This window comes from Cyprinus carpio, chromosome B6 (genome assembly GCF_018340385.1).
Source record: "Cyprinus carpio isolate SPL01 chromosome B6, ASM1834038v1, whole genome shotgun sequence".
Taxonomy (NCBI): Eukaryota; Metazoa; Chordata; class Actinopteri; order Cypriniformes; family Cyprinidae; genus Cyprinus; species Cyprinus carpio.
Genome location: NC_056602.1, coordinates 28479425 through 28491668, shown reverse-complemented (window position 1 = coordinate 28491668; position 12244 = coordinate 28479425). Strand labels below are relative to the sequence as shown.

Sequence of the window (12244 nt, the reverse complement as noted above, 5' to 3'; positions counted from 1 at the left end):
CAATATGAAAACAATCTATAATAGTGTATAAATAATAGGTAAAATATTAAATATAGCATTAATGATTAAATATCAGTTTTAACATTGCATGGCTCAATATTGCATTGCTGAATATTTTACATCAGAGACAGTGGCATCATTCTCACATGGCTGATTGTGATATGCTGCAAAAAAGTTTTGACAGCTCTGGTGAAGCGCTGATGGTTATCGGTGGACAATGAAAGGGTATTCACACTTTTACAAGAAACACAATCTCAAACTTGATCTAATCGCGTTTCACATGAAAAGAAAGAAATGAATAAGGGCTTAGAATCATAAGGGAGAGTAAATGACACTAAATTTTCATTTCTGCGTCAACTTCTCCTTTGCTGATCATTTGTACAAGAAATTCTACACACTGATCAGAAACTTTAATGTGATTTATAATGGAAACGGCATGTTACTGTACCTGTTGAATCCAGCGACTTGGAGACTTTAGTATCTTTGCTCTTCTTTGATTTCTGCATAGAAAAAAAAGCCTTACTTGAAAAGTGTTCCTAAAAAAAAGATTAACATGGAAGTGAAAATAAAGGAAGTGAAAGCGCTCATTCAGTTATGTTCAGGGTGCATTTTCATTTCCTCGTCTCTTACAGATTACATTACGATAATGAATTTGCTTTTACTGGCCATTTTAACCATAGCTTCCACCAAGAACATCCCAAAGACCTCTGCAATTCTATATTAGCAAAGCATCAATTTACTTTTGCAGTTTTAGCCTTTAATCGGCGCTCCTCCATGGCCTTCTGTAGCTTCTCCACCTCATCTTTAGACCCATTCAGCATCACAAGGTTGTCTTCTTGGAAAGGATCTCCACACTTAAAAAAAAAAAAGGCACAAATGGAAAAATTTAAATACTGTTAAATGACTAGTTTTGGCACAAAAAAATGAATACATAAAAAAAGTAAAAGTACAATTAAAAGAAAAGAAAAACACAAAAACACATAATAAAAAAACAAAATAAAATAAATTAAAATAATTCAAAATAAAATAAAATATAAAATGACAAATCAAAAACATGAATACACACACAAAAAAAAAAAAACTACAAAAAATGGCAAGTAACACATTGAATTGAATGTAAAGTATAAAAACTTAAAAAAAACATTTTCTTTTAAAACATTATCAAAAACCATTATAAAAAAATGATAATACACTTTTTAGTGTAGTAAAGTCTATGATAAGACAATGATAATACACAGTTACCTAAAAACTAGTGGTCGACCGATATATTGCCATGGCCGATATATCGGCCAATATTTGGCATTTTTCAAATATCGGCATCGGCCGATAAGCTTTTTCTGTTTGGCTGATGTGTTAGAGGTGGGAGACTTTTATTTTGACAGCATGTCAGACTTTAAACTTTAAACTCGTAATTTCAAATTATGCTGTGCTTTATGCATTTGCCCACGGTCATACTCATGTCATTTTCTCTGTGTGCTGTATGTAAAATGAGTGTTACCCTGGCTTTATTTGAAAAATACGATTCCCAATGCACACAAACTTCCCAGAATACTGAGTGCCCTGTTGGTTACAGTGTTTACTTCCTAAGTATTTATTCATTTTATAAAATATTTATTTGTGAAAAATACATTGTCATCTATCCATTGTTTAGTAATCCATTGTTGGTAATATGTCACTAAACAGGACACAAACAAAATGAACTGGTAATATGTCACTAAACAGGTCATAAAGCAGGTATGAAAAATGCAGAAAAATGTTGCACTGATGACTAAGTTACTCAAAAGCCAAACTCAGACACAATGACACAGGCATTCAGCAGCAGCTATTGTCTTGCACACGAGCAGCACTGAACACACTAGAGCGCTAATCTCTCTCACTCATCAGCAAACGCACAGGCCGCCAGCCCTCGAGCTCACTACAGGTCAGTTGCTTTCTGTCTCAGCGCTCAGGTCGGGAAAAAACAAGGAGCTAATGCATCTGGAATCGTATTTATCTGCGAAGCAAGCATCTGAAGAAAAGAACAGGAGGTGGAGAGAGCAAACAGAGATGAAGATTATGAAGGTAAAGCTGGAGAGTGAAGCAAATCTGCAGCATCTACTAAACAAACAAAACTAAATCTGGTTGATGCTTTAAAGTCAACATTAAAATGGACAACATTTACTTCCTCAATACACAATCCTGCTCTTACTGTGGACATTTTCCTCAATGCACGTTATTGCAGAGTAAACAAATAACATTTTTGCAATTCAAATGTAACATGTTGGTCTTGTTTCTAAAAAGCTACTTTACATAGACTGCCAAAGTAGCTATTTCTGAAGCTTGACACTCTGTTTACATTCAAAATGCAAATGGATAAACAACTAAATAATCACAGAATTTAAATTTTAAGCATTCATTTAAGAATAAAATTAACAAACTAACTCTCCACTGTGCCTTATATGTATGAAAGCCATTCTTTAAGACTATTATAACTGCTTTAGTCAACTGTAATCCTGAAACCATATAAAATCACTAATCGACAGCTCATTTAAAATACAAATGATCAAAATAAATGTCTAAATGATTACAGAATTTTATTTGTATGCATGATAGTAATTGAAATAGACTCAAAAAAAAAAAAATGACAATTTACTTTCTTAATGCACATTCATGATCTTATTGTGCACAATTTCCTCAATGCAAATTATTCCAGATTTCCTTGTTCCCAGTCAAGATGCAAATAATAAAAAATAAAATGACTAAATGATGACAAAATTTACATTTTTATGAAAGATAGCAACTATTTGTACTTAAGTAATTATGAACTTTCAGTTTACTTTCTGATCTTATTGTGCACAATTTCTTCAATGCATATTATTCCAAATTTGTGACTATGGACCACAAAACCAGTCTGAAGTGTCATTTTTTTCGAAATTGAGATTTATACATCTGAAAGCTGAATAAGAAGCTTTCCATTGATGTATGGTTTGTTAGGATCGGACAATATTTACAACTATTTGAAAATCTGTAATCTGAGGGTGCAAAAAATAAAATCCAAATATTGAGAAAAATCATCTTTAAAGTTGTCCAAATGAAGTTCTTAGCAATGCATATTACTAATCAAAAATTAAGTTTTGATATATTTACAGTAGGAATTGACAAAATATCTTAATGGATCTTTACTTAATATCCTAATGACTTTTGATATAAAAAAATTAAAAATCAATCATTTTGACCCATACAATGTATTGTTGGCTATTGCTACAAATATACCCCAGCGACTTAAGACTGCTTGTGTGCTCCAGGTTCACATTTAAAAAGCATTTCTGCAAAAACAAATGTAAAACTCTAGCCTGTTATTTACTTTTTTGCTGTTATTTTTGAAGCTTGACCTTATTCACAATCAAAATGCAAACAGTACAATAACTAACCTAATTATGACAGAATTAGCAAGTTTTCATTTGCAAATATCAACCAACTAACCACCCACTCCATCAAAGAAATTCATTAACAACAAAAAAAACCAATTTAGACGACAAAAAACCTGAAACCATATAAAACATGGAACCAGTTCTGCTGAATACAACAGGTTGCAGAACTGGTTAGACGTTGAAATGAAAAATGAAAAATGAAAAGCCATGCTTGATGACAATACGATTAGCAAAAGAGGTGCAAATTACAGCAATGGCTGGGTCAACCATTTTTCACCTCTTCACGCTCCTCCTCCTCTCCTCTCATGGGGAGTGTAACTGAGCAGCCAAAACCACAGTCGCAGGAGGACCACGCACACACAGCGTCATCATAACAACAACGACTGGCTGACACCCACAGCAGTTTCTCTCGCAGAAAGACAGACTGCACTGATATCAACTGCTCAACAGCGATCTCTGCTCACGGAGAAGCCTTTTAGACAGAGGTCATGCGGATTTTAGCGCACTTGTGAATGTTTAATCCCATTTCCTATTTAAGGAGTGGAAACGGCTTGAGCTTAAAGGTAAGCACACTTTGACTCATGGATTATTGGCCTGTGTCTAATGCACTTGATGTTTATGCTTCAGAAAACCAAAACATGTGTAGGGGAGAGCCTGTAAAGAGGTTTCATTTTGGTTTTTAAACCCCCCAAAAAATCTAATGTATAATGTATAAGGGCTGGTTATACTGTATATATATTTTTTCCATCAGCACATTTTTAGCGATACCAATCTGTTACTCTTGAAGCCTGAGGTTTTATTGTACACTCGTTCTCTTAGCAGGTGCTTTAGTTCATTTGCTATCTAACAACTACTGAGACATTTAGAAAATGAATCATCTTTTCGTACAAAACCATGTACCGGCACTGAGATTGTTTGAAAGCATGTGTATTAAAAGTTCAGGAAGTGACTGATATATAGGTTTGTGTTTAATACCTAACGCCACTGTAGACCTGAAATTAGTTTAAAATTCATGTGCTTTTTAAACACTTCCTTGATCAATCAATAGTCAAGACTTTCTAGACTTCAAAACTCCATACATTTGTGTTACACTTGATTTCAATTTACTGTTCAATTCACTCTTGATGTAAAAGTTTCCACTGAAGTAGAAGTTGCGCAAGTTTCTTTAGTAAATGGTTTGTTTGCCGAGTTACCCGAGCAAAGGCCAGACTACTGTTCTTACAATTTGGCCAAATTCTTTCTTTTATCACTATGTACACAAAAACAACAACATAGTATAATACAGCCATCAGTAACAGTCACTGGTTACCATTAATTATGTTACCCAAAGAACAAACATGCATCAACATCCCTTTGCTAAAATTTGGAGAGAAGAGAAATTTAGTGGACTTTAATAATTCAAAATGTTTTTATAACTCATGGTGTTCTCATTTTAACAATCAGATTTCTTAAATAGGATGCTGATGCATTTCAACAAGAATATATTTGCTTTCTACCTATAAGCACTACACAAAACCATAGCATCCTGCCACATTGATCTATTTTTGGCAAAACATGCACAGCTCACACCTCATATAACCAAAGAACTGATGAAGAAACAAAAATCAAATGCCAAAAACACACACTAAAATAAATAAATTAAAAAAATACATGAAAAAAGAAAATATAAAAAATGTAAATATAAAAAACGTATTATAATATATAATATTATATTATTAATATATTATAATAATAAGTTAAATAATACTGGGGTGATGCACTATAATGCTCTTAAAAGCATACACATACTTAGCAAAATAAATTGTTAAATCATTTTAAACTGTTTATCAATACATTTCACTAATAAATTAAATATACTCAAAAATCATTTCATACCCCAATTTTTTTTTTTTTTTTGCAAAACACAGTACTTTAAGCCAACCACATTACATCACACTAAATGGCACACTAAATATTTAGTTAAACTCAGTCACACCTTCTAAGGAACCATTATTTCAGTGCTGTCATCCATTAAGTAGTACTTAAAATCTCATCCCACCATTTTTTTACAATCTTCTGGATGCCTTTAAACTAGAATTGATTTGATAGCGATATCTTAAACTCGAGTTAAAGTGTAATAGGTCACACACTGTACACACTACATGATGCTGATAGAACGCTGTGTGCTTTTCATTCTTTAAGGTGACAATGGACAATGTCAGCATGTTTTATAAACCCCTGAGGGTTCATTAAACGACTTAACAAAACTGATATCCAAAACTCATGTGTGACCAGCAACTGGGACCTCCAGCAGTGAACGCAGCTCTCTGGGGTGCTATTAAAAGGAAACCCAAGGGTTGCTGCGCTTAGAAAAGAGTGACACAACAGAGTTACATCCAGGTGGGAAAAGACTTTTGTACCCTCATAGAGATGTACAAAATTGGCGCTACTGTCAAAGGGTGTGATAGGGGACCGCACAATTATGCGTCATTATAAAAGTCAACAAATGCTCTTGAGTAATGGAGACGCCTGTTAAAAAATAAGTTGTAATGATGTAAGGATATGACCAATGCTGTCCATGACTTCACAACACAGCTGAGACGGAGCCACCCAAAACATGTGCTCTAAAACTCCTCTGAGTTTCATGTAGTGACATGATTCACCTTGATGTCATTGATCAAAAAATAAATAATAAATAAATCATTTTTAAATTATTATAAGTATTTCAAAAATCTAGACGTGTAGATGCTTATTTAAAAAATGAGTTTAGCTAACATAAAATAATAAAAAATACTTTTATGGCACTCACTTCTGGTTAATGTTAATTTCTACATATAAAAGTAACATGTCAAGCTGTAAATAAACATAATACAATGTATTTTGAATTAACATGATGCAATAATGAATTAATATTAATTAACAAACCTAGATTAATAAATGCTTTAAAAAAAACTGTTGTATATTACTAGTCAATATGTAATGCATTAACTAATGTTAAAGGTTTTTGTGAAGTGTTACACGTAACGCCTAATTAATGATTCTGTGATACTGATTACCACAAAAATTATTTTGACTTGGGTAAACGTGGGAAAGTCAAGCATATATTTGTTTCAAGTACAACAAATATTTAGTAAAATGTGTATAATTTAAGCTTAAAACTCAAACATTTTATTTTCTTTTTGAAAGAAATTAATACTTTGATTTAGCAAGGATGCATTCAATTCATCAAAAGAGCCAATAAAGACATTTATAATGTCAATAAAAAACATCAAAAAAAAAAAAATGCTGAAAAATAAAATTCTTATAATTATGAAGCAGCAAAACTGTCTTCATTGATAATAGTCAGAAATGTTTCTTGAGCAGCAAATCAGCATATTAGAATGATTTCTGAAGATCATGTGACGCTGATAATGATGCTGAAAATGCAGCTTTGATCACAGAAATAAATTACATTTAACACACATAGGAAACATTTCTTTCAAATTACAATATTTCATAATATTACTGTCATTGTCACTGTATTTGTAATCAAATAAATGCAGACTTGATTAACAGGAAAGACTTCACCAACCGGATTAACGCACTGTTATGCCAGACGTTTCTTGGTTCTGTGCTTATGTAATGATTAACAGAAAGGGGGATGTATTATTTGAGCACTTCCCCATATTGTGACAATTTCCTCTCTTATTAGATTCCTCTTCTGCTCTGTTTCAGGAGGTCTATAGCTGCTTTTCAGATGCTGGACTATTATGGTCCAGCTGAGAACACAAAGTGCAGTTTTCTCTTCTGCCTTGGAATCTGCATCCTAATATGTTCTGCCATCTACCTGAAAGCCAAGACACCTAACAGCCCCACTTCCTTCAACTGAATTGAGGCAGCCAAACCACGCCAGTCCCCAAAAGCTGTGACATTCTCCACCACCTGCAACTCCCGGGTTTACATTGCAGCGAAAAAAGACTGTAAGAAAATCAGCTATGAGACCAAACAGGACGCAAACTGCCTCTTTTGCAGTCAGATCTGCACTTTATTACGGGTGCCGCTGAGCAAGGAAGAAGACGACTTCCCTTTGGCTTTCATAATCACCATCCACAAAGAGCTGGAAACCTTTGTGCGGCTACTGAGAGCCTTTATGCGCCACAGAATTGGTTACTGCATTCACATAGATGCTAAAGCACCGGAAGAATACAGACGAGCGTCCGAAACCTAGCTCGATGTTTCCCCGAAATTCTTTGTGGCGTCCAACCGTAACGAAAAAGTGACTTACGCTGGGCTTTTCCCGTCTGCAGGCTGACATCAAAACTGCATGAAGGACCCTGGTGACGTCTCCTATAAAATGGAAAAAGAGTTTATAAATCTGCTGTGCGGCCAGGACTTCCCAATCCAGACCAACCTGGAGCTGGTCCGGTACATGCAAGGACCCGAATGGAAAGACAGGAACATGACGCCGGGAATCAAGCAGCCACCCATATGAAGCACAGGACTGAGTTTCAGTACGAGGAGGTAAAGGGTACCCATGTGGCACCAAAAGGCAAGGGTCAAAAGAAGGGACCACCTCCTCACAACCTGATAATCTACTTCGGGACTGCCTATTACTCCTTGACGAGACCGTTTGTGGAGTTCGTCCTCAACCGACAAGGTGGCCAAAGATTTGCTGGAGTGGTCTAGAGATACCTTCAGCCCAGATGAGCATTACTGGGTGACGCTGAACCACATGAAGGGTAAGTCAGAACGCAATAATCATGAGTGTGTTTTGCTTTAAAATGCATTGTTGACTCAGTTCCAGTCAGTGATTAAAGCAAGATAACCCGAAATATTGATGACAGATAAACTGCTCGGAAGCATGTGGTCTCCAAATAACCATGCAATCGGTCTTTCATTTTTACTCGAAGCACCTGGCAGTTATGTAGAACTTACTTGATTAACAGGAAAGACTTCACCAACCGGATTAACGCACTGTTATGCCAGACGTTTCTTGGTTCTGTGCTTATGTAATGATTAACAGAAAGGGGGATGTATTATTTGAGCACTTCCCCATATTGTGACAATTTCCTCTCTTATTAGATTCCTCTTCTGCTCTGTTTCAGGAGGTCTATAGCTGCTTTTCAGATGCTGGACTATTATGGTCCAGCTTGAGAACACAAAGTGCAGTTTTCTCTTCTGCCTTGGAATCTGCATCCTAATATGTTCTGCCATCTACCTGAAAGCCAAGACACCTAACAGCCCACTTCCTTCAACTGAATTGAGCAGCCAAACCACGCCAGTCCCCAAAAGCTGTGACATTCTTCCACCTGCAACTCCCGGGTTTACATTGCAGCGAAAAGACTGTAAGAAAATCAGCTATGAGACCAAACAGGACGCAAACTGCACTCTTTTGCAGTCAGATCTGCACTTTATTACGGTGCCGCTGAGCAAGGAAGAAGACGACTTCCCTTTGGCTTTCATAATCACCATCCACAAAGAGCTGGAAACCTTTGTGCGGCTACTGAGAGCCATTTATGCGCCACAGAATGTGTACTGCATTCACATAGATGCTAAAGCACCGGAAGAATACAAGACGAGCGTCCGAAACCTAGCTCGATGTTTCCCGAATGTCTTTGTGGCGTCCATTAACGAAAAAGTGACTTACGCTGGCTTTTCCCGTCTGCAGGCTGACATCAACTGCATGAAGGACCTGGTGACGTCTCCTATAAAATGGAAAAGAGTTATAAATCTGTGCGGCCAGGACTTCCCAATCCAGACCAACCTGGAGCTGGCAATGCAAGGACCCGAATGGAAAGACAGGAACATGACGCCGGGAATCAAGCAGCCACCCACTATGAAGCACAGGACTGAGTTTCAGTACGAGGAGGTAAAGGGTACCCATGTGGCACCAAAAGGCAAGGGTCAAAAGAAGGGACCACCTCCTCACAACCTGATAATCTACTTCGGGACTGCCTATTACTCCTTGACGAGACCGTTTGTGGAGTTCGTCCTCAACGACAAGGTGGCCAAAGATTTGCTGGAGTGGTCTAGAGATACCTTCAGCCCAGATGAGCATTACTGGGTGACGCTGAACCACATGAAGGGTAAGTCAGAACGCAATAATCATGAGTGTGTTTGCTTTAAAATGCATTGTTGACTCAGTTCCAGTCAGTGATTAAGCAAGATAACCGAAATATTGATGACAGATAACTGCTCGGAAGCATGTGGTCTTCCAATCATGAAATCGGTCTTGCATGTTTACTCAGAAGCACCTGGCAGTTATGTAGAAGGCGAATGGGAAGGTAACGTTCGTGCAATCAAATGGAGGGACCAAGAAGGAACAGCACACCAAGGGTGTAAAGGTAAGAGAATATCAAGAGAACACTTTTTACTCTGACACAGGATTTTGTTTTATCCAAAGAGATTTGTCACAGAATCAACAATATTTCTAGTTTACAATGCCACGTTTATCCATGGTTTCTGCAGGTTTTATGAAGGCAAATGTAAAATTTTTTAAAGCGTTTTAAGACCAAGTAAAGAAAATTGAACACAATACATCAATATGGTCTGCAAAAGTGAATGTCTTGAATTAGCAATGCATATTTTAGAAGAAATATCTGCTAATGGGCTGAGAAAAACCAACTTAATTTCATGAGAAAAAGTTTGCACACCCCACTGACCGCTCTGTGTGGGTGTTTTTTTTTTTTTTTTTTCTTCTTGTTTTAAGTATAAACTCACAATTTCTCAGAAAACAAGACTGAATGTGTTCAGTTTGCATCGGAAGTAAATATATCTTGATTTAAGGCTTAAGATATTTGTGTTTGAAAACAAAACAAAAATGCAGTGCATGAAACATTTCATGGAATGACTTTATGAATGAATGTTTTTTTTCTGCTCTGATGAATTACTTAACTTGCAGAAGGGGAGTTAGGACTTCTTCAAGTACCAATGAAACCCTGTTTTTATAAAGCTTGATATTGCATTTATTTAAGACCAAGCCAATTGAGCCTTTTGAACATTAGATCTTTCCAAAAACGTTCTGTATTTTCATGTAAACACAGGTCTGCAATCTTATGTCTATGGATACCAAAACCATTGTGTTCGTTTCTACAGGACAATACATCAGGGATATCTGCGTTTACGGGATTGGTGACTTACCGTGGCTTATCGAAAAAGAGAGCATGTTTGCGAATAAATTTGAGACTGCAAGGTTCCCAGAAGCCCTGGATTGTCTAGAACTGTGGCACCGACATAAAGTCCTCCAGCATGCTACGGTTCCCATACAACCATCATGGCATCTCACCACAGAGGTGGAAGTCATTAACGGCACACTCATTTTGAAACCAGGGGACTGTTTTTGAGCAAATGCCCACATAAACCTCACTGGAACATTTTCTGCTTTACAGTGCAAATTTGTTGCGTCAATATTAACGCCGCATGGCAATGTAGCTTGTGATGTATAAATGTTGAAAACATGTGAACACTGAATGTTATGTGAGTGATGAGTAATATAACTGTTATACTGTTAATCGTAATTTCTATTTTATTTATTAACTGCTGCATAATGCACTGTTTAAAGTGGATTAATAATAAAGAATAAAAGCATAAAACTCCTTGGCGAAATCCAAGATACAACAAATACTGCTATTACAATCAAAAGACACTATACTGTGATATACACAGTAACTGACCAAAAATTTAGAAAATATTGTCATTTTTGACAGAACCAATCGTTAGTTAAGAGTTTAGTGAGCATTATTATGGCATGCCACTGTAATACTTTCATAAAGTATGCCGCATATTTTCAATATGTAAATTTGTATGCAAATTATGTACACATGAACATCTGCTCAAGTCAATTTTGTTTTAAACACTGATTTCAGATTAACTCAGATTTCAAGATTCATTTTTAATGAGCCGAAAAGAATGCACATAACACCTCTGTTTATCAATTTGCACTGGGTACCAATAGCTGCTCGCATAAAATTCAAGGCATTGATGTTTGCCTACAAAACCACCACTGGCTCTGCACCTCTTTACCTAAATTCATTACTTCAGACTTATGTGCCTCTAGAAGCGTGTGTTCTGCAAGTGAACATCGCTTGATTGTTCATCCCAAAGAAACACAAACAAACTTCAAAAACAAATAAACCAAACTTTCCCAACTACCTGAACAACCCAAACAAATCAACTCAGACCATCCATAGCCATATTCAAGAATCGGCTAAAAACACATCTCTTCCATCTTTATTTGACCCTCTAACTTTAGCACTCACTATTCTAATTCTATTCTTAAAAAAATAAAAAATATATCTAACTAGCTTTCTAATCTTTTTGTATTAAATCTGTTTTAATTTATTATACAATTAACAAATGCAAAAAAAAAGAACTCTAACACTAGCTTGCTCTATTCTTTTTTATTCTATCTGTTTTCCTTTTATTTATTATATTTAAAAGCCCTTGCTACGTGTACTGTGTTAAGCTAACTGAGACTTGTTATAGCACTTATATATCATTGCTCTTTTGTTGATTTTGATTGTTCTCATTGTCCTCATTTGTAAGTCGTTTTGGATAAAAGCGTCTGCTAAATGACTAAATGTAAATGTAAATTTCAGCACTGTTCATATTGTTCGGTTTTTGTGCTCCGTTTTCAGTGCTGTCAGCTGTGTTGAACTGATAAAAACCCCAGCCCAACCCATCAAGCACTTTCATTTCGATTGTGGTCTTAATAAATGTGCCTCCTTAGCAACTTGGATGGGAAAAAAAAAATTCTCTACTAACAACAATGTTTTTTTTGTGTGTGTGTTTGTTTTGACGCTGACTTATTAGAACTTATTATAGCCATAAACATTTACATCATGACCACTAATAGACATTTAGTCAAATATATCACC

General features: G+C 35.9%; 2 protein-coding genes across 6 annotated transcripts in view; one reads left to right on the top strand and one right to left on the bottom strand.

Moving 5' to 3' along the window:
- The window catches only part of rtf2 (replication termination factor 2), a 30101-nt gene that overhangs the window by 10654 nt on the left and 7203 nt on the right, over positions 1-12244 (bottom strand). For 2 of the 4 annotated variants that reach the window (XM_042726663.1, XM_042726661.1), the window contains exons 6-7: positions 741-854; positions 449-536 (exon numbers count right to left, since the gene is read on the bottom strand). In XM_042726663.1, coding sequence (XP_042582597.1) covers positions 449-536; positions 741-854 — 202 coding nt within the window. The remainder of the gene's footprint in view (positions 1-448; positions 537-740; positions 855-12244) is intronic. The other 2 variants (XM_042726664.1, XM_042726662.1) reach the window with 1 other exon arrangement.
- Positions 3544-10964, top strand: gcnt7 (glucosaminyl (N-acetyl) transferase family member 7). Of its 2 annotated transcripts, none has more exons than XM_019106177.2 (4): positions 3544-3973; positions 8474-9454; positions 9620-9712; positions 10464-10964. In XM_019106177.2, the coding sequence occupies exons 2-4, from the start codon at positions 8509-8511 to the stop codon at positions 10709-10711; spliced, it is 1287 nt and encodes a 428-aa protein (XP_018961722.1). In that variant the 5' UTR covers positions 3544-3973; positions 8474-8508; the 3' UTR covers positions 10712-10964. The 2 variants fall into 2 exon arrangements, with proteins under 2 accessions (XP_018961722.1, XP_018961720.1); XM_019106175.2 differs by having other exon boundaries at positions 3549-3973; positions 9617-9712.

Bases quoted from the DNA above. Each gene is read 5' to 3' on its own strand.
- gcnt7 (XM_019106175.2), top strand. From the start codon at position 8,509: ATGGTCCAGCTTGAGAACACAAAGTGCAGTTTTCTCTTCTGCCTTGGA. The intron at 9,455-9,616 runs GTAAGTCAGAAC...ATGTTTACTCAG, and splicing joins GACGCTGAACCACATGAAGG to AAGCACCTGGCAGTTATGTA. The intron at 9,713-10,463 runs GTAAGAGAATAT...TCGTTTCTACAG, and splicing joins AGCACACCAAGGGTGTAAAG to GACAATACATCAGGGATATC.